At 45.9% G+C, this 21,734-nt stretch overlaps 1 protein-coding gene across 3 annotated transcripts in view; it reads left to right on the forward strand.

The window, feature by feature from the left end:
• Nucleotides 1-7,460: 7,460 nt before the first annotated feature.
• Nucleotides 7,461-21,734, forward strand: part of RAPGEF1 (Rap guanine nucleotide exchange factor 1) — an 83,478-nt gene continuing 69,204 nt past the window's right edge. For all 3 annotated transcript variants that reach the window (XM_065695727.1, XM_065695728.1, XM_065695729.1), the window contains exon 1: nucleotides 7,461-7,650. In XM_065695727.1, the coding sequence (XP_065551799.1) occupies nucleotides 7,626-7,650 (25 nt within the window). In that variant the 5' untranslated portion in view covers nucleotides 7,461-7,625. The remainder of the gene's footprint in view (nucleotides 7,651-21,734) is intronic.

A 21,734-nucleotide genomic window follows, 5' to 3' on the forward strand; every position in this document is an offset into this window, starting at 1 on the left:
AACAGCCCTAAATCTTTTTAATCTCTTCTCATGGATTATTGATACTATTTGTTGCACTTCTTTGGATCTTTTCCACTTCTGCTCTGTCTTTGCTGAGATGATGGGGTGACGAGGGCGGACTGCTGCTCAAGGTGAAGTTTATAAAGTCACAACAATGTCTGCAGGTTTGCCACCTCTCTCTGCATTGCCCAAACCCGCTGGTTTGTGGGAAGGGGCTGCTTTTGCCTGCTGCATTGCATGCTCATGGATCTGCCTGCAGGGATACCCAGCCTGCTTGCCTGACAGCAAACCCCATGCACCAGCCAGACCTGTGTTTTTCTCTTTGTGTTTGCATTGGAGTTGTCACAGTAGTTGAGATCCGCAGTCGTGCTGCCCTGCTCTATTTTTGAGTTCTCCTTTGCATTGCTCAGCCATCACTGGCACTCAGATAGCTATTTTTGAAGTGTTCCCCCCCCTGATTTTGCTGCTGTGCAGTCCAGAGCCTCACTGGACCCTCTGGACACTGAAGTGATGCTGCTCCTCCGCATGGTATCTTAGAAGCATCCCCGCATAACAGGGAGCAATCATATTCCCCTTCCTCATCTTACTCCCACCCAATCTCCACTGAGCTCCAGCTCTCTCCCAACACATCCACAGCCTCAGCAGCAAAATCCGGACCCACAAGGAGGGATGAAGGCAGGGCATAGGCTCCCATTTAACTGGTTCGGTACCCCAATTTTTGGGTCATTGTGAGATCTTTCAAGCCCCGGGGGTGACAGGCAGCACTCCCCACTGCCTGCACTGTGTGTCCTGCTGTTGGGGTGTCTTAGGAGGGCAAGAGGATGTCCCCTCTTGTCCTCCTCACCCTGATTCTTTTTTAGTTGAATCAATTAATTTGTTTTGTTATTGAAAGGTGACTGATTCCTTGATTTTATCCCTTGGGTCTCCTTCAAGTTGGAGTTTGGCTTTTACTGCTTTTCCAGCTTGCCGAGGGGGGCTGCTAATGAGAGGTTTATTTTCTTCCTATCACAGCCACGAGGAAATGAGTCTTAATGTCCACCTGAAATGTGCTGCAAACTGGGTTTTATGCCATCCAGACCACAGCTGGGTTTTATCAGAAATGGAGCTAAACTCTGCCCACCTTTTAGCTGGGGAGAAAATAGGCTTTGGTCCCATGGTAATAGTAACGGAGGTTGAATGACCTGCAGTAGTGCAGCGGCTGTTCTAGCAGATGAGCTCATCTGTGCCTCTTCTTCTAGGCAAGAGATGCAGGAGCACCCAGGCTGGCTGTACCCACCCATTAACTCCCTGATGGACCACGCCACCACTCAATACCCCAGCCCACGGGACACAGGCCAGCCCAGGGGACACAGGCCAGCCCAGGGGCTGGGGCTGATCACAGCTCCTTGTGCTGCTTTGAGGCACTCCAGTTAGATGTGCAGAGACAGATGGGGAGAGAATTGAGTTTTGTGAGCTTTGTGCCTTCTCCTGAGTGTCCTGGTTAATGGAGGCAGGACTCTGACTCTTCCATCACACCACACTTCCTACTTTCACTCCTTATTCTTTCATTAAATCCAGCCACATTTAAATACACAGGAGACATCCCCCAAACACCCCAGCCTGCAGGGAACCTCAGCAGCAAAAAAAGCACCAAAAAGCAGCAAAACAACGAGCTGGTAACAGCCATTGAGGAGGCAATTGCTGAGATGGGGCTTCCAAAGAATGGAGAAGCTCCAGCTCCTGCCATGGGACCCCTCAGCCCAGGTAGGCAGGCACACAGCTGACAAGGAAATCAGTGTTCCATGGAGCTCAAGGTCACCCTTGGGCCAGCAGTGGGGGGTCACCACGGTCACCATGGCGCTGGAAATGTGTGTCCAGCCAGAGCATTAGTTTTGCTTTTCTATTGTCTGTTCTGCTAAAGAAAGCGTTGCTGGCAAATTGACTTCATGGGAAGCTTTATCTCCCTGCTGCTAACTTTGTGCAAAAATAGAATAATAATAAAAAGCAATAATAAAAAGAATCCAACCTAAATTCCCAGGCAGAATCAAGAGGTCAAGTTTGAAAAAAAAGAGGAAAAAAGGTAGGAGGAAAAAACTACACTAAACAACCCATCAGCAGTGGCTTGACAGCGAGGAGAAGCGCTCTGGGCTGAGAAATAATGGTTTGAAGTTCGCTTCATTATCAGAGCTACGTGCCCCACATTTACAATGCTGTCTGCAGTGTATGCAAGAGGAGTAATGGAAGCAGAATGGGGGTGGGACAGTCCCTCCTTCAGGGATGGAAGAGCCAAACTAGATACTTGCACGAGACATTGCAGCTCATCAGCCCACACAGGGACCTCAGAAGGGCTGGGTGAGAATCACTGTTTCATCTTCACGCTGGCTGCTGTTCTTGTAATGAGGTCTAAAGGAGTCTGTGTCTGTCTTGTCTAATTGCAAAGGTGAAAGCGCCCTTCTACAAACGGGGAAACTGAGGCACAGAGAGGCCTGACCACCCCACGATAGCTTTCTACACTGGAGGTGATGCTTTTCCACAAGAAAACATGTTTTCTCTCTCCCATGCATGTTCTCTGTGCCTTCACTGTTTCAAACCATGACCCTCTGCATTTCATCCAGCTCCCTCAGGTTTCTCTTTCCACATCCTTCCAGTTATGTGCGCCTGCTGTGAGCTGTATGAACTGTATGATCCTTTAGTTAAATGGGCAGGTGACACTCTGGCTTGGGCACAAGGTCTCCCCGCTTGGGATTAGCAGAGAGAGGAAATCTGGGACGTCACATCCAATTACGTTATTCTCCGAGTGACCTCTGTTTCCATAACACAATTTTTATTGTTTGACTTTGGAATATTGATTTTGATTTCCTTTTTGGGTTCATTTTGGTTTCACTCTTTTCTGTAGGGAGTGACTTGGGTCACCTTCAGCTCCTGTTTGCTCTGTAGTGTGAAGCAGGAAGGGTCACTTATCCATGGAAAACAACCTGGAAGAAAAGCAAGGTTTTAAAGAGCACTTTGTATGGCCTGAGTTTGCTTCTGGCGCTCTGAATGGGGGCCTCCATCCTATCTTTCCTGAACCCCCTCAGGCTACGTGGTGGCTTGTCTCCCTTTCCAGGAGGTTCTTCACGGAGGTGGATGTGAGCTGCACTGCAACGAAGCAGGTCTAGATGTGAAGCTCCTCTGATCTTCGTGAGCTATTGATGTGAAACTCCACATGGTGAGGTGAGAGGACGTCAGGCCAGCGGGGAAGTGCTGACAGAAACACCTCGGCACACCCCACAGCTTGTTAGCCTCTCCCTTCGGTGTTAGCCAATGTGTATTTTTGTGGTGATTCACATGCTTTATTTTTCCACTGTGAAATATAGCCCCCAGTAGAGGGATAAGGTTAGGCCAGAGAAAGAACCTTAATAGCCTTTTCTCCTTCCACACTTGCCTTCCTAATTACTTTAAATGTACAGGGAGTTGTCAAAAGCTGTTAATCTCTCTCTCTCTGTTTTTCTTTTTAATAATCCCAGGGCCTGGAGTTCTTCTCAGCCTTCCTCTCCATCCATCTCATCCTCCTGTAGTAGTGTGAGGCCAAAAAATGTTTTCCTATTTACTTCCTTTCATAAAAGACTAAGAGAAGGACACTAAAAAACTTGAACACATCTGAAAGTACAACTTTATCTTTTGTTAAACCACCCGGCCCCAGTGACCTGGCCATTGTTTGGGTCTCTGCCCTCCTGCCTGTGGGACTTGCTATGTTTTACAGATGGGGAGCCCTGAAACGATGAGTGACACATTTCAAGCAGCCAAAGGATCTGTTGGCCTTTGAGGCCAGAGATGAGTCCGGGGCAGGGACTCATGGGGCTTAGCTCATAGGGCTAAGCAGTGTGAGGGGATTTGCTTTTTCCATGTTCAGTTTTGGCCAAGCAGGGAGGTGACCGAGGTTCCAAGGTTTTTCCTGATTGGGATGTCCCACCTGCAGACAGGGATAAATCCACTCTCCCTGTGTCCTGATCCCCCTTTTCTGTGCCCGGATGCTCAGAGAACAGCGTGGCCTTTAGGGAGCATCCTCAGGGCTGCTTCCTCTGGATAACCAGTGCCGGGATTTTTCACTTTCTCCTTGCACCGGAGACTTTGCTTGGGCGCAGAGAGGGGGTTCAGCTCGGCGGCCCCCCCCACCCAGCCCCATGTGCCGGCATATGCTGCCCTCTAGAGTCAGCACCCAAACTTCCTTGTTTTAAAGGAAAAAGCTGGTATAAAGCCCTGTCAATCATGTGTCAGCGCGGCCCAATCAAAGAACACGGGGTCTGCCCACAGTGGGACCACCAGCCAGGTATGAGAAACCCTGCAAAACGCGGGGGCTGCCTCGGGGAGGTTAAAAGCGGGGATGTACCCAAGATCAAGGTCTCCCATTTGTGCTCTTTTGCTTATATGAAGTTTGATGCAGCCCATATTGTGCGTATATATATATATATATATTTTTTTTTTTACCCAGGGGACTGATACAGAAGCTCTGCCCTCACCTACTTCAGCTCCCAGCTCTGTCCCCTTCTGCATTGCTCCTCTGAGTCTCTCACCCAGAGCCTGTTCCCTGCAGCCATGACATCTCCTTCCCTGAACAATTCCTCTCCTCCTCCACATACTGGCACCTCACTACTATTTTTGCCTCCACTGAAGACCTCGGAGGAGTTGCATCCGTTAATAGGAGGTGAGAATCTTGCCCTTTTGCTTTAGTTGCTTCCACACCATCTTTTTCCTTTCCCACCTCTTCCCAGTTGCAAAGCTTTCCACCCTGAGGGCTGAGCGTGTGCGGTAGCAGGAGCACATTGGGTCGCTGTGGTGTATTTGTTGCTTGAGGATCCTTGTGAGTATTGAATAAGGTCTTCACAGAGAGCTGGCTGTGTCTTAACCACACTGAGCAGCAATGTTATCAAGGCCAGCGCTGGTTCAGAAGCCACCGTGCAAGAAGGCAGTTGGCTAAATTGCATCTCCCCATGTACTCCCAGTATTCCCTGCTACTGAAACGCACTTGGACAGCTGTGTTTGGGGTGAACAGCCGCTATCTCCTCGCATTTCTACAGGGACAGACACCGCCCCACCGCAGCCCTGGCCCCATAAGCCGGAGAGTAGGGTCTGGGGTGGGAAGAAGCTGCCCGGAGAGGGGAAGAGCACTAGAGGGCAGGAGAGCTCTTCTCTAATCGCACGTCTCTGTTGGCATTTCTTGCCCGATTTCCCCGTTCAGTGGGTCAGTTGTAAAGTCCAGTGACTCAGTGCAGGAGATCACCCTGAGGGGCTGCAGTTTCTGTCTGTTGGCCTTTCCCTAGCTGCTGGCGGCATAGGTGAACAAGCATGAAGCAGACTACATCGGAGGGGTTTGCATGTGGAGACCGACCATCTGCAGAGGTTTGTGGGCAGGTAGTTTCTCCCAGTGAAGGAGGCTCCACTTGTTGGACCCCTCTTGCTTGCCTCTTGCTGCAAGATGACCTTTAGCACTGCACTCTCATCAAAGCAGGTGTCCACACTGGTACAAAGACACAACATAATCCGCTGATGTAGCATCGGCACCTGAAAAATTGGCTCATTGCAGGATGCTTCAGTATTGCTCCCATTCGAAGGTAACAGTTACAGTCCTCCTCTTCCCTCTCTCCCCAGCCTGCAGCAAGAAATATCATAGAATAATAGAACAGTTTGGGTTGGAAAGGACCTGAAGTTCATCCAGTTCCAACGTCTCCGTAGCACCTTGTGCTGCTCTGTAATGGCAATAGAAAGACATACACAGCTCTCCTGGTCCCAACTCTGTCCATAACAGCACACTCACGCCAACATAGTCAGCTCTGGGGTGTTTTTCCTCAGTCAACTCAATGGGACATTTAGAAGCATCAGGTTTTCCCGGCGGTGTGAGTTATATGTTAATGCAGAAAATGCAAGAGAAACTCCAGCATCCCCCGGAGGCAATAATACAGCATGGGCAGAACGGGGCTTTTTATATCAGAGACTATGAAAAGCCCTTCCAATTTAGTAGCTGTTCTGCTCATATCGCACGTTATTGCACACATGCTCCTTCTTCCTTGCCCAAGACTGAAAGCGGAGGGTGTAAGAATAGCAGCTTCTTACTTCATCTGTCTGCTTCCTGTGTGTACTCGCAGTCGGGTCTGCTTGCATTAGCATCACCCACTACGGTTCCTAGTTACTATCACTCCCTAATACGAGTGAGTCAGCACAGCTCAGCGTGGCTTCGGGACAGCCACCCTTTACATCTGTGTCAGCAAGAGGAAAATCTGCCCCGAAATCTTCTTTTTTTTTTGGTTTAGATTTATTAAGAAAATACACTCAGGAGCTCTCCACAAGCCTCTCGAAAAGCACCATTAATGAGAGCATACTTCTCCCTGTTGGAGACTTCCTCCTACAGCTTGTGCCCAGCCCCAGGTGTGTGAGATGTTTAAACAAGTCAGCTTGTTTAAAAGTTGTGTGTAAAGCTTGCAAAAAATAGCAGCCTTGTGAATGATTTATTTGGTTCAGGAGGAAGTAAACAGCCGCTGAGGGCTCACCAGGCTTCAGAGTTTTATTGGTCCACAGCACAGGGCATTACCTGCAAGTCAAGGTATTACTGTGAAGTTTGTCCTTCATTAAGTCATAGGAATGAGTCAGTTCTCTAATAGGCCCATAATCCATTTACTGTCGCCCAGGGTCATCCCGCTGGCTCTGCCGTCATCCTGCTGGAGGGCCCTCGCTTCTCCGCAGGGAGCTGCCACTGCTTCCTAGGCTCAAACTAAACCGACCGCCGAGGTCAGGGGGGCCCGGACGGAGCTGTTGGTGTGTGGAAGCTGAATCCCAATGCTCTCCTGTGGGAATTCCAGCAGCGGAGCTGGGCAGCCTGGGATCACATTGGCCAATGCTGCTGGGTGTGGGGTGCTTGACAGGACGCTGTGAGGATGCTCTGTGCCCGTTGGAGGCAATAACTGTGTCAGGGTTTGCGCAATCCCACCTTCATTTCCCTTTGGTTAGTGTTTGGTTAGTTCCAAGGGAAGCATTCTGCCGTTACAGCCTATTTGGATAAACGCAGCGCGCCTTGGAGGCCTGGAGAGTGCCCGAAGGGCCGCGCAGCCCGGCGGCTCCCTGCCCTGACCAAGCCCCCGCTGAGGGCATCGCGTTTTGAGGGGGAAACCGCCCCCAGGGCCGCCTCCTTCCTTCAGGTTTCCCCCACCCCCTCAGCGGAGGCCCGGCGAGCGGAGCGGGGCCCGCAGCAGCCCTCGGGGCCCGGGGCTCCACGGCCTCCCGTGTCCCGAGCGCTGCCCGCTGAGCGCTGCCCGGCCCCTGCCAGCGCGCCCGGCGCCGCCGCTCCCGGCCCCGGCCCCTGCCCGCTGCTGGCCCCGCCCGGCGCGCTGTGGCGGCGGGCGGCAGGGGGCGCTGCGGCCCGGGGCGGCGCGTGTGCGGCGGGAGCCCCCGGGCCGCCTCTTCCCCTCGCGGCCCGGCGCAGCGGGCGGGGGGCGGGCGCTGCCGCCGCCGGAGCCCCACAGCCCCGCCGAGCCCCGCAGCCCGCCGCCGCCGCAGCGCCGAGCCCCGGATCGCGGCCGGTAGCAGGCGGGAGGCGGCGGCGGCTGGCAAAGCCCCGCGGGCCGCTCAGCCGGCTACCTGCGCGGCAGGGCCTGAGCGCCGAGCCCGGCTCCGACATGTCCGGCAAGATCGAGAAAGCAGGTGAGCGGGGCCGGGAGGGCCGCGGGGAGCCCGCCGGGGCCGGCCGCGCTCGCCGCCCTCCCCTCAGCGCCGCCCCGCCGCGGCCCGCCGGAGCTGCCGGCTGTGGGCCTGGCGCGGCCCGGTGGGGCTCTGGGGGGGTACCGGCGGCCCCGGGCTGGCCGGAGGTGCCTGTCAGGGCCCGGGGCCGCGGCTGGGCCCGGGGCGGCCGGGAATGCTCTGCCCGGCGGCTCCTGCCGGCGCGGCTCCGAGTGCCGTGTGGGTCAGGCTTTGTGTCTTCTCCTCCGCCTTGTCCTTTTTGTTTCCCTCACCCCTTTATTCCTCCTCTCTGGTTTCCCCGCACCTCTGCGGTCCTTTCCATGGAGCAAAGCATCAGTAAAGCCGGGGCGCTGCAACGCTTCGGGGCCTACACGCAATGATTAATAGCAACTTCTCCAACTTTCCTCTTCTGCTGTTTGTGCAGGATGAGGAGGGATGAGTCCGTGGGCAAATGTCAGGAGGGAACTTGCTCATTTTTTCCTCCCTCCTTCAAAGCTCTCCCCTCTGCTCGAGGTGCCAGGGATGGGGAAAGGCTGCTGAGATTGCTGCTGCTCTCACAAGGAAACGCTCAAGCACGGCTCGTATTGTCTCTCTGTGCTGCTGGAGTCGTGCCTGGTTCTCAGTTGTCACTTTAGACGGTTGAATGCCCCCGTTTTTCCGTGTAGCGGGAGTAGTATTTTTAAAGATTCAATTAGCGTTTTGCGAATCAAGCCGCGGAGTTACTTAGTTTAATTATGCTGCATTTAATTAGCAGAGAAAAATCAATGCTGGTTTGTATTTTTTATTGTAAGGAATAGCTTGGCAGTTTCCTACTGGGAAACGTAGGGTAGCAGCCTGAATTGGGATGTGTGAGTGCAGCGTTCAGGCTTTCCGGGACAGCAGCCACTGATTTAGGAAAGATTCCTGTTTCAAAGGAGTAAAGTTGGTAGCAGTGCTCTGTGGTTTTGATCATTCATTCCTGGTTTGTTCTGGCTTCTGTGCTGTGCTGTGCTGTATACAAATATGTTCTCCCATGATACAGGTTCTGGAGCGGCCTCCAGGGATGAGCAGACTGGCTGCCTAGCAGCCGGTTTTTAAGTGCAATACATAGGCATGTTTCCAGTTCTTAGTGCTAAGTTACTGTCTCACAAGTGTGCATCACATCATGGGACAAATGTTATTCCAGAAATATCATAGGTTAATCTGGTGCACGATCCCTTACATAGGATCGCAACACAGCACTTTGCTTTGGGATTCTGGCTATGTCTTTTCAATGCTTACTGGTATATCGCTGCAACTGTTTGGGAAATAGAGAACTGAGTCAGGAAGGTGTCAGCAGCATATATAGACCTGGGGCCAGCTCTAAAGTAATTGCCACTTGTTTATGCTAGAGGTGAATTTGGCTTGGAGTTCTAGTCAATGCTGATAGTGCTGTATACAGTAATTACAGATGTATAAGTAAGTGATCAGGTTTTGTTTATTCATGTGCAGTAAATAACCCTGTGAGAAGAGTAAATATAACTCCAAACCAGAGACACAGTGTGAAGAGTTCAAAAGCAGGACAATGACTGTAGACACACACAAACGCAGCACGGTTCCATAAACAATAGAGTAGAAAGGCCAAAAGATACCATACAAAAATCGTACACTGTGCAGCCTAGAGACCCAACCTTGCAACACACTGACCTCCCGTTGAAGAACTCAAGACATCATGCAAGATCCATCCCCAGGTCAGTGCTGTAACCATAGTGTTGAGGATGCAGTGGGTGAAGCCTTCGTGCGGAGGCATTCTTTCTAGTACTTGTGTCTTGCAGTGACAATTTGCTGAACGAGAGAAACTGTAAGTCTGGGAAATTGTCCTCTTTCAACTGCTTGTGCTTTGGTTTCTTTAGAAGGGCATTTAAAGTAAAATAATAAAATCCAGTCTAAATATAAACTGGAGGAGACTGGGAAGGAGAGGGAAGGAGGGCTGGAAGCCAGCAGTTTCAGTGCAGTACAGTGTTGATCACTGGTTCTGAGTATTTGAACTTCTGATTGACACAAACAGTTTGGTTAATAGTGTCACCAAATAAACACAGGCTGTAATACCACAGTAATTCTGGGATAGTTGTCAAAATGCGTACAGTAGCAGAACAAAGGATACAGAGTCATGAAACAAATGTGATGAGGTCTAAGGTCTGTGTATTTCTGTACATTTGAATTTGGCTTTTTCTTATGGGAAGGGAAATACAGGCAAACCCCATCATGTGGTAAATAAAATAGGTTCTTGCCTGATAACAAGCTACTCTGACAAACTTCAGAATGGGCTTGGATTTGGTTTGACTCTCATATCTAGCCAGTCAGGCTGCTAGTGCTACCCTGTAGGGCTAGATCCCTTGAGATCTTACATACATCTGCTCCCTGAGTCCTTAAATGAAACACCTTGTTGGCATTTAATAAAACACAAGAATAAATGATAACAGCTACCATCCTGTCCACCAAGGAGGAGGAGACAAGACTCCCTCTGGAGCCTTTCAGTACTGCTGTTTCACCAACAGAAAGGTCACCATAGAGCAGCAATTCACAGCACTGCTTTGGAGTGCAGGGGAGTCATCTGGTCATGTAGAATAAGATGGTATATTTTGTTTTCACTAGTATTGGGCCTCCTGCTATGTTAGGCTCCAGCCAGTAGAGTTCTAAACACTTTTTCAAAGCAAAACCCTTACTGACTTGGGGAGAGGGAATGGCATCCAGTGCTGGTTCTTCTTTACTGTAGAACTGTGATGTTTCATCTTCACTGTCAGAAAATATTTGTTCTCACCCTAGTTAGTCTTATAGTTTTGATCTAAAATCCCAAATAAGGATGCCAAGAAAGAGTGGAGAAGGTCACATATGGTGCTTGGGTTTCCTGTTGCCATGGCAATACATGAATTCCTCTATTTATTTACCTGATGGATTACGTGCTCCAGGGAATTGAACTATTCTGCATCATTCAGGGAGAATAAGGGAGCAGTTAGATACCATCAGGTCTAAAACAAGCTCTTCCATGAAGCAGGTCCAGTCAAAAATACCCTTTATTAAAACCAAGGAACATATTGTGCCATACTTTGAAGATTCATTCTACTTGATGTTTTCAATCTTAATCTTGTAATTTCTTGCAGGGTGTTCATGTGTCTTGTAAGCTCACTTTTTCAATAGCTGTCTGCTAAAGGTTGTTTGAGATAACTGTTGTAAGTGCTAGCTACCTAGCACGCAGTCAGTCATCTCTATTCTGCTCAGGACTCAACTGGATGTATTTATTCCCAACAGACACAAAATGCTGTTGTTTTCACCTTTTACTCATAAGCATTTGCCTGATAAGCAAATTCACCTCTGAAGTCTCATTCTGTAGTATAAGCATCTAATCCCAGGAGAGCTCTGTTCTGAAGGAAAATGGAAAAATAGAAGAAATCATTCAGGAGGCCTGATTATTCCCATCTTTATAGGAACTTTATGTTTGTCCAGAGCCCTCTGCATCAATTTACATGATTTTGAATTATGTATCTGTGAATGTGTCTGTATTAACATCAAGTTTCCCAGGGTTCTCATTTTTGGAAAGGATATATTTTGAACTGTCATCCTCTCTTGGATCATTCTATGGAAGGTAATTATCCTGCATAGTTTTTTTTACACCTGTACAGTTTTCTGCAGTTTCCCTTTGTGTCAGTTATGCTCAGCTGAGTTACTGGGCAGAGCTCTTTCTCAGTTCAGTTGTTCATTCACCACTGTACTGTGTTCTCCAGTACAAGCGAGGGCTTTCCAGTTAAGTTTTGCAGTTGACTAGTGTAAGTGCTGCTTTACTGGTGGTTTTCAAGGGAAGTAAAAATTGTCGGTGAAGTGTCTTGGAATATGAAAATTAAACTCTTCTAAAGACTCACTTCACAACTGTAAAGGCAGTTCGGTTCCAAGTCTTCCTTGGGATTTTAGCACCTACTGCATGTATATGTCGCTCAGCATGTGTGTTTTGTTTTAACCTGTTTAAAAAGCATCAGCAGTTCAGTCTCATTTTGTGTAGTGGCAAAATGCAGGTACAAGATGATCACTAAATGGCACAAAGAGCAGAATTTTGCATTTTTAGTATGTTATCGTAGGCTTGGCAGGTGTTCTGTTGCACAGCTTCAGGATTGGAGTGTTCAGAAATGTAGCCTGCAGGATAACTGCTGCAAGATTGAGATGGTCTGAGCAGTTGTAAGAAGGAAGTGGATGAGGAGTGGAGAAAAAAGACAGCTGAAGTCCTCTGGAATGTGAAGCAGCTGGGCTGTGCCTTAGTCAGTGAAGAAGCAGAAACTGGAAACAATTGCTAAATTTATTTTCAGTGCAAGCAGTCGTTTTCCTTGAACCGCAATGACTAAATATATCTATTGGTGGGATTTTTATGTGGTGGTAACTCTTACTGGCTCTTGCTGACCTCCTGGCAAGCAGAGATGAGTGGAAGTTCACTGTCAGTCAAGATCATACACAGATGTCCCTCAAAAAGGTCTGCTGCTTCACTTGCAGAGAACATTTCTTATATGTAAGGGACCTGCAGGCTGTCAGCATGGCTTTTACCTGTTGCCCTGTGTTGCATGAGTAGAAGAAACCTGGGTGTTTGTTTCTAGGGAAGGTAGTCAATCTGTAACTGCTTTCAGGTAGACTCTGATGCAAAGGTGTGGGTCTTTTACAAATATAGACATTAACACCTTATTTATTCCAAAGTTGGAACCTTTGAGTGGAATTGACAAAATGAGCCTTGCTGTTGACTTAGAAATCCTTCAAAAGGAGAGCATTCAGTTCATAAGCTTACAGCATCTTAACTGCATGTGGAGGAACATGAAGTGTTAACTTTCTAGACCTTATTTTAAAGAAACTCTTGCCTCCTTGGCAGGGGTGTTGATGGCTAATCAGATTCAATTTGAGCACTCAATCATTATGTGTATTGCAGGAGATGTCTAGGTAGCTGTCAGATGGGCTACTGAGAGCTGATAGCTGTAATTGTTTGTTACCATAGCATCAGTTTTGAAAGATTCTTGAACCCCAGCAAAGACAAGGTGATAGAAAGCATCTCCTGTCTTTGGGCCAGATAAAACTCCAGAAGCTATGTAGTATATTAAAACCAACAAATTACATGTCAGAGCTGCAGGTATGGTAATATAATAGCTGCCTTCCTCTCTCCTTCTTACTGCACCCATCATTTTGCATGGTTTGGGTATATGTAGAAGATATAACTGGTTCCATTTTCCAAGGCAAATCATCCCAGCATTTTTCTGCTGAAATTAGAGACCTGGAGTTTTGGGGTCTTTTGCCAGTTTGCAAGGCTATTGACTTCTGTGAACTCTTGCTTGGCAGTGAAATGAATCATTTCAGCCTATATTCATACTGTGGAGACTTTACATATCTGGAGAACAACATGTGCATGGAGGAGGATCCTTCAGCTTCTCAAATTTGTGACAGAATAGGCTTTTCTCTCTGAAAGCAATTTATTGTGCTGTAAGTGCCTCAATATTTTGTGAATTTTTGCTTTGGTGTTACATCTGTCTTTTTTTCTTTATTAACATTAGCAAACTATAGGATTCAGCCATCGTCATGAAAGCAATATGAAAGGAGTATCAAAATCATACAGCTTTTGCAAGAGTATTAGCTTTACTATTTGTCAGTTTTGTCTAAAACAAACAAAACAAAATGGGATGAGGTATGGTAATGGAGAACCGTGTGTTATTCTCAGTGCTTTAGTAGGGATTAAAGGAAAAGGGAGAGCTGGTTGGAGGAAAGCTAGGTTTATTTACCTTCATAAGGGTGAACTTGCAGCCCCAGAATTCCAAGGTCTATGAAAAGGTGGCTAGAGTAGGAAAAAGGGGCATCACAAGTGGAGCTGTTGGTGGAATGATTGGGTAGGGCAGAAAGGAGATGAGAGGATGTGCAGCCCACAGATGTTAGAAGAGAAGGGAATGGTGGGCAAGTAGGACAGAGAGGAAAAGACAGACGGATAACAGAAAGGGAAAGTGGGCAAGGAGGAGGCTCCCGGCAGCTTTCACAGGGTCTGTTCCAAGGCAAAGAGACAGAAGATAAATTTCAGCAATCCGGAAAAGCTGCAGGAATCCTGCAGGTTGGGACGTGCTGCCAAAGGAATGTTCTGCAGTTCTGCTATCCACGTTACTGCAGCCTGACAAATTCACAGCTATATTTATATTACCTGACCCATAGCATCCACTCTTAAAAATACATTTCCAGTCTCTTCTTATGGTGTGTGACCATGATAGAGCAAACAATTTCGTCTGTGTGGGAGAGAAACGATGTCCCCACATATTCTGTGAAGCAGCCTGAGAAAGCTGATGGGTCAGATTATTGGTATTTGTGTTGCATATTCCAGTTAAAGCTCTTCAGCTTTGAAACAGTCTCTTGATGGTAAATCTGTTTGCTATTCTAGCTTCTATCGTAGCTTACTTTCTCTGGAGTCTGTAAGATGATGTTTTCATGTTGAGAGCAAGGAAAAAGTCAATAGAAACAAGTACAAGAAAAAGACAATCTGTATCAGAGCATTTACTTAGTGTTGTGAAGATTTGGAAAAATGGGTTCTCCTGTACTTGCTTTCTATTTTACCATATTTAGGAAAGTAATCTAAGAGATTTGAGAATTGACAAGAGCTGTATGGCAATTCTAAGCCTTGGATAGCATTTTGGGTTTACATTTCTCTCTTTTTTTTTTTTTTCTTGGTTCCCCTTTTACACCATTGATAGAGTTATTTGGGTGGCACCCAAAGAAGGAAATTTCTCAATTATGGGGCTGAGGTTCTTTGAAATAAGCAAATGCATGTGTTGCATTAGTTACGTTACCTGGGTGATGGTCTCTGCTGCTTTGTGTAGAGCTTTTCGGGTGTCATGAAAATACTGTGCATTTTGTGATACATCTCGGTGTGGCCATCAGTGCCTCTAAGGAAATAGTAATTCATTCTGCTGAGGGAGAGCATTCTCATGCTCTCATTCTTTCTCTCTCAAGCTTTCACGTGGGGATGCATTTTGATGCATATATAACATTCACTGAACCAGTCCTATTTATATTCTAAACAAGATCTTTAATTTCATCCCTCACATGTACAAAAATCTTGGGTTTTGAAAGAAAACAGATGAGAATTTTCTTTTTAGGCTTCTGGAAAGAAAATAAAAATCAGTAGAGGTTAAAATCAAATAATAGGTACTCATAGCTGGTAAAGTTGGAGTAAGCAGATGCGGCAACTTGGTTGGTTGGTTAAACCGTGATAGAATTTTACCAAGAGACTGAATATGTGGTTCTGTGGCTGTTACACTGTAGCTTGCAAGTAGTCTTTAACAATTAAAATGGGAGCAAAAGGAGCATGTTCACAGTGTCCAGCATACATTGTTTTATCCCCTCCTTTTGATGTTTTTGTTGTGTTTCTCAGTTCACCAGTCTGTCCTGTCCATACTGAACAAGGTGCTAAAATTGCCTCAGGAATTAATTCCATATTTAGAAAGTTTCCTTTACAAACCCAACGTCAGTAAAGGGCACCCAGGGAAATCAATGGTTTTGTTCTGGTTGTATAGTACATTCCAATCAATTCTAGATAGCAGCACTCAGTGAATCCATCCAGCAGTGGGGTTCAGTTAGCAGGACAATACTGTTTGAAACACACTTTTCCTTGGGTGATATATTGGCCTTTCATTTTGTGCTCTATTAACTTAAGTTAGTAAATTTGAACATGGGGGATAAAGTGCAGGTGGTTCGCATCCACTTTCTGATTAACAATGCAACCTTGCATTTCTTTATTGGGAGTGATGTGTGCTGCAGCTTTTGTGTACAGCGAAATTAGATATCCCTGGTTACATGTATGTTTCCATCTTAATGTTTTTGAAGCGTATGTTTTCTGCTTTTCTTACTAGAAGAAGCTTTAAACTGGATTATATACAAAAATAATAAGTTTAAGGAGCTATGGAAGACTACAACAGATTTAGTTAGAGCTCATCTATGAATTTACAGGGACTTAAAGGAAAATGCAGAGCACTGGTTTGTGCAGGAGGTGGTTTCTCTGTATAAATATCCCTACAAAGGTCACATGAAATGATATGTCAGGTCTGATGCCAGATTTTTCATGGAGCATGGTATGAGTGGTACAGGGGTTGAGTTCACTCTGCTGCTGCTTGGAATTGCTTCTCCAGGGCTGCTGTACCAAAACCATTATGCATCTGAAAGTCACATCTTGTCTCTTTATGAGCAATACCTCGGAGAGCCTAACTGACAGAAACAGGTGGGGATTTTCTCTGTTTTCAGCTTAGTTTTTCTGTTTCCTCCGTGAATAGCTGTTAGCTCTTTGGCATTGGAAACAGTGGTACTTCTGTCTCCTGCTCTGTCAGTCTGCTCTGTTGTAGTGCTGAAGGTAAGATAAGTTCAGGAAAGAGAGATTTATGGTGATTTGAGAATTGCTCAGAATTAGTTTTGTGAAGCTGGCTCAAAATTGCACCTATACTGAAATAGGTACTATTTGGGGTATACCAAGTTTGAGATATTTTTTTTATGTGTGATTTTCGTTCTAATAATTCCTAGTTCCGGCAGATTTAGTACTGGTTATATTGGGTTAGAAGTGCTCACCTTTCACCAGAGACTGTAGGAAAAGCCTGTGCTATGACTAGCATGGGCCCTAACACCTTGCATTTAGCCAGCTACGTTTGGGGAGATGAATCGCAACCTTGAGCAATTTTCTGTCCTATTGGGAAGCTGTTCACTGAGATTTTAGATGTTGCTTGAAACTATAGTTACGTGAAGTGGAATGAATTGATTTAGCAAAGGGCTCACTGCATCTTTGGTTGAGGCAGAGCTCAGAAGGCTTTTCTTCACTGTCATCCTCACTTTGGCATGCCTGTTTCTCATAGCCCTAAAGCAAACGTGCTGTTAGGCGATGGTGTGCACCCCTCAGACAACATGACTCTTGAGGGAGGAAACTGGGGTTAGAAGAAGACCCCTTCCCTCCAGAAGAATCCCATCTCACATGCCGGTCACTGCTGGGAGAATTAATGGAAGAACCTTATGTATCACAAAGGGGATGCCTGCAGGAGCTCACTTCATATTAACCCTGATGCTGGTGGTGGGTCTGTGAGCTGGTAATGTTTTATCTAATTCGCTGTTGGTTCCCAGGGATGAAATAGATACTAGACCTTTTAATGTTGCTTCCCCTTGTGCTGCTCAGCCCAGGGAGACGCGATGTATTGCATTCCGTCAGCCCATGATCTGGCATCAGGCTGAAAGGTAAAAGCACTGGTAAAAAAATAATGTTTTCCTTTGCTGCTAGAACAAAGACTCCTTGAATTGTGAGCTGGTTAGGCCAGGAACGGGGAATGCCAAGGAAAAGCAAAATCCTTTGGAAAACAAGCAAGTATGTGTGCCTTTTGGGGACACCTGAGAGGAGCCAGTGGAGGGGCGGGTTGCTGTTAAAAGCCAGAGTATCCTGGTAAAATGGCAGGGCAAATGAACCCTTTAAAACCATGCGAAGAGGGAATTTGGCTCTCACTATGTCTGTGTACATTTCCAAGTAGTCTTTAAATAAAGATGGGTTCGCTCACGTCTGTCTTGGGTGAAAACACTTGTATAAATTCTGCATTGGCAGCTTTTACTGTTTGGTTTTATCCTGAATTACAGCCTTGTTCATTAGACCTCAAATCTGAGGTGTACATTTCACTTCTAGGGCTCCCTGGAGACATCAGGAATACCACAAGTGATACACAGGAGAACTCTTGAGCTTCCATTTGGCTGGCAGCCTGGGGAGTGCCAAGGTCCAAGGGATCTAAACCATCATTTGGACCAGACTTTGGTGAAACCCATGTCTTTGCCTGGGGTTGTTGGGATTATTGCAGCTTTTTACTATGTGCATAAGTTAAAAATGCTTACCTGGATGTTGACCACAGTTGTCTGCACTCGGGGTTACCACCTCAGTGTGTATTTTATGCTTTGTGTTCTGTTAACATGATAGAGAAGGGAAAACAAAGGAAACATCTGAGGGATAATTTCTGGCAGCTGGGCAGATAAGTTGATCTATAAATCCTGTGAGTCTCTGGCAACAAGGTGTGTAAGAGTGTTAGTAACAACAAAAAGGATGCTGGAAGGTTGTTGTTAGCTTATGTCGTTGTTTCGATACTTCTCAAGTTCTGTAAGTACTTAGGGCTGGTAAAAATAATAGCATCTGAGGTTACAGCCATTGGCCATCTGGTCTGTTGGAGCTCCAAATATACAATATCCAAAATAAATATCCCGCATCAAATGAAAGCAGAACTGATTCCGAAGTCACTCCCAGCACACACGTGCTGTTAACATGTCAGTTGATCGAGGTCCTGATCTGAGTCTGTCATCCAAAGTTCCTAACTCATGCAAAACACCATTCTTGGCAATGCTATCAGTGCTGTGGCTTGTCCTGTGGGGAGAGCTAACAGGATGTGGGTTTAATTGTTACTATTCTTTTCATTTGCTTTTATCATGTAATACTTCTCAGATGAGGTACTTCACGTGTAAAAGCTTTGGCAAGATAGGACACTAAGGTTCAAATGTTATTATACTGGAGAAAAAAGTCATGCTAGAAATATTAATGCTTGGTTGGACACATGTAATGGTTATTTAAAGCTCTTCAATCCAGAAAAGTAACACTGCTTTGTGTTAATCTTAACCTTTGGGGTGATAACAAAGCACAGAAACTGGCTCCTCCTACAATCCTGTGCCCTTGAAGGAGTCGTTTAGTTAAATTCCTTAATATTTTTGCAGCTGTGGTTGTGGTTTAGTAACTGATGCTGCCTTGAAGAGGAGCCGGTGTCTGCAGCAGTTTGCATTACTCATCTGTCAATATTTGCAGAGTAAAACAAATGGGTCTGGGTAGAGAGGTTTCTGCTCTTCTGCGTAAATGGATTCTTTTTCTCCATCCCTGCTATTTTACCCAAGGAGAGGGTAGAGAACAGTTTTGATGGATTGGATATTGGATCTGAAGGTCTGGCCTGTTCTGCCTGCCAGGATTATTTTAAGCTATGATGTTTAAATTTTATTAAATGAACCAGAGGGAATTAAAAGCATCTCTCTTTCCCAAAATACTCTCACTGTATATCCATAAAATGCCCTTTATCCTCAATTATACCAGCTGAAGAATCTCCAGAATTTCTCTTTTGCAGTGGGTAAAATAGGATTTTTGGCCAGTTCAGCAGTTTGCTTCTCAGGAGGAATCCAGGTGAGTTCTGTTTGGTTTTGTTTTTACCCAGTCCTCAGAGTTGAAAATTGCATAAACCAAAATCATTACCTTGCTGTGTTTCCTGATGCAAACTGGAAGTTGTGCAGTAGTTGCCTTGGCTTCTGGGTGAGATACAGGAGGGAATTTATCTGCCTGGATTTGGGGTTTTTTTTTTGCATGATACTTGCAAATGAAGGACACATCTTACTGTGATGCCCCTGCAGAATAGGGATATCTGCTGTGGGAGATAGAGATGTAAATGAATGTTGTGCTGGTGCATACTATGTGTGAGTGAGTGGAACAAACCATTTTCATAGCAAATGAGCAGTCAATACAAAATGCTTTCCTGGAACGGGGCAGGGCTGTCGCAAAGGATGAGCTATAATAAGTAGGAGAGAAGAACTTGAGGAACCCAGTGTATTGACTCACTTGACCACATACTTCTCTTGAGTTTCACACTTGACTGACAAATACTGAACACAGAATAGCAGCCAGGCTAGTGAGCAAGTGTGCATAAGAGCCGAAAAGCAGTGCTGACCTCTTTCTGTGCATGTGTACTTTGGGGGATGTACTGGAGTCCTTACCTCCTTTTCCTGTGGGGCATTCTGGTTTTCCCTCATTTTCATCCTGCTTCAAAAAATCATGGTGGGGCAAAACCACACAGAGCAGTTCCCTTTGCAAGAAGATGTGAAGAACTAGTGCTCAGCCCAGGAAAAGCAATTCGTAACTTGAAGCTTTGCTTGTGCCTCTGTACCCTGGCTACATGAAGTGTTGGCTGCTAAATTGGTGCCAGTTTCCTTACCATGGAGTTGCCATCAAATGTATTTGAAAGCATGTCCTGTGGGAGACTATTTTGTGTTACCGTGGCCTCTAGTAAGAGCAGAGGGAACAAGAACCCCTGCCAGACTGAGCTCTTGGCTAGCTGCAAGCATGAGGAGCTAGTTGGGAGATAAAAGCTGATTAGTGGATAATTCCCCCAGAATGAATAATCTCAGCCTTAAAAGATGAATTGCAGATGGGTTTGGATGAGAGAGGGGTCAGGTTTAAAATGTCATGCTTTCAGTAACCTGAATCTGGTGACCTTAAGTGGCATTGCAGGGATCATGTCAGATGAGTAAGAATGGAAGGAGAGGCTTGTCCGTGATGTGTGGCCAGTGCTTCCTGCCTTGGTTTGACCCTTGAGCCTCCAGCATTATATATGTCTGGTGGTTTGAAAGGTCTTTCACTCCACAAGGTCAAGGAAAGCATCCAAAGTAGAGACGAGAGCCATTGTGAGCTCCCCAAGTGTGCAGGGTTAGTATCTAATACAACTTTTTAAACTATTTTCATATGGGTTATACATCTTCACCCATCTTTCACCTTTGCACTCTTTCACCTATGTGTGTGTTTGCCTAGCTTTGACTGGAAATCTTGCAAAAAACAAGACTGAAACGTAAAACCAAGTTAAGGACTATATGAGCAAGCTATGTCAATAAAGACCATCATTTTGTGTAGCTGTGCAGCTTATCAAATTACTCCAGCAAGAGTCTCTTTACAAAGGCTTTTGTATTTTATCTGTTGACTCATCCGTCTCAACACTTACAGTAACGTTTCAGTACTGGCTTATAAAGCCTGTGATTGAAGCAAGGCTGTTCTTGGCCTGGTTAATCAACAGATGCAATTAATACAATGATGTTTGTCTTGACACCCTGTCTCACTGGCGGCATTGTAAGCAACATTGCTGGGAGTTGATCTCTGTGGTTGGGGACTCACTGTACGGGCAGATCACTCAACATTTGTATTCAGTATAAAGTCAACACTGAAAGAGTTTCAGAGCTCTGCAGTATCACTGGTGCTACAAGCAATGCTAACAAAAGGGTAAATCATAATCTGCAGCATTTCTTATTCATTTAACAGTTCTATAAAATGCTGGGATTTCGTTCTATTGGAGAGCACCAGAAGTAAAAGGAAAGCTCAGCTGGATTTTCTTCTTGTGCAAGTCTGGGAAGGTGGTGAAGGAAGTACAATTTGGACTCAGATATTTATTCTTTCAGTAGAACAATGTGAGTCCCAGACCAGTGCCTCTCAGATGTGTTTTACCCTGGGAACTTGTATAAAACGTCTTCCTTTTCAACTATTTCATTTTTAGCTGTATAGAGGGTGTAACCATTGTTGAAGGGAGTGTCGGTGGCATGTAGCCAGTTGATATCTAAAGCCTATCATGAATTGTTTTAAAGAGAGTACAATTTTCTGTACGGAGATGTATTGATGACTTCTTTTTCAAGGCAGGAAGTACATGCTGACTGCAGCAGTTGCCAGAGCAGCTGTTCATTATGAGTAAGCCATATGAAAAATCCTGTGAAAGCCTTAATATCAGTAGGAAACAGTGCGGGCTTAAATGATCAGCACCAACGCGTGGTTAAGCTGTGTCAAGAACTGCTTTCAGAGTTTCACTCGCATGGAATTCTATATTGGAAAAAGTCTCTAGTTCTTATGGTATCACAGTCTGTAGGATAGTTTACAGAGAAGTATTTAACTTCAGGCTAGGTACTATTTGTAAGGGCTTGTCTGGACACTCCCCAGACTCTTGCTTCAGGATACAAATTTATTTGATTTATCGCATGTTGAGTTAATGTAGCAGTTTGTGTCTCTGAAAGTAGGCTTCTCATGGCTTTTAGCATTTCCTAGCCTTGTAGCACCAGTGTTACTTAGGCTGGATTTCTGCCAAGCCCTGTATTAGACAGGGGACACAGCTGAAATGGAGTCATGTCCTCATCAGTAAAAATTTGGACCTTTTTGTTGTATCCTCTGTTTTAAGTCACAGAGCTGACTTCTGTCAAAACCCATATGTAGATTTCCATAGCTTCAAGAAAAAGAGTAAATG

The sequence above is a fragment of the Lathamus discolor genome, chromosome 15, assembly GCF_037157495.1.
Source record: "Lathamus discolor isolate bLatDis1 chromosome 15, bLatDis1.hap1, whole genome shotgun sequence".
NCBI classification, from domain to species: domain Eukaryota; kingdom Metazoa; phylum Chordata; class Aves; order Psittaciformes; family Psittacidae; genus Lathamus; species Lathamus discolor.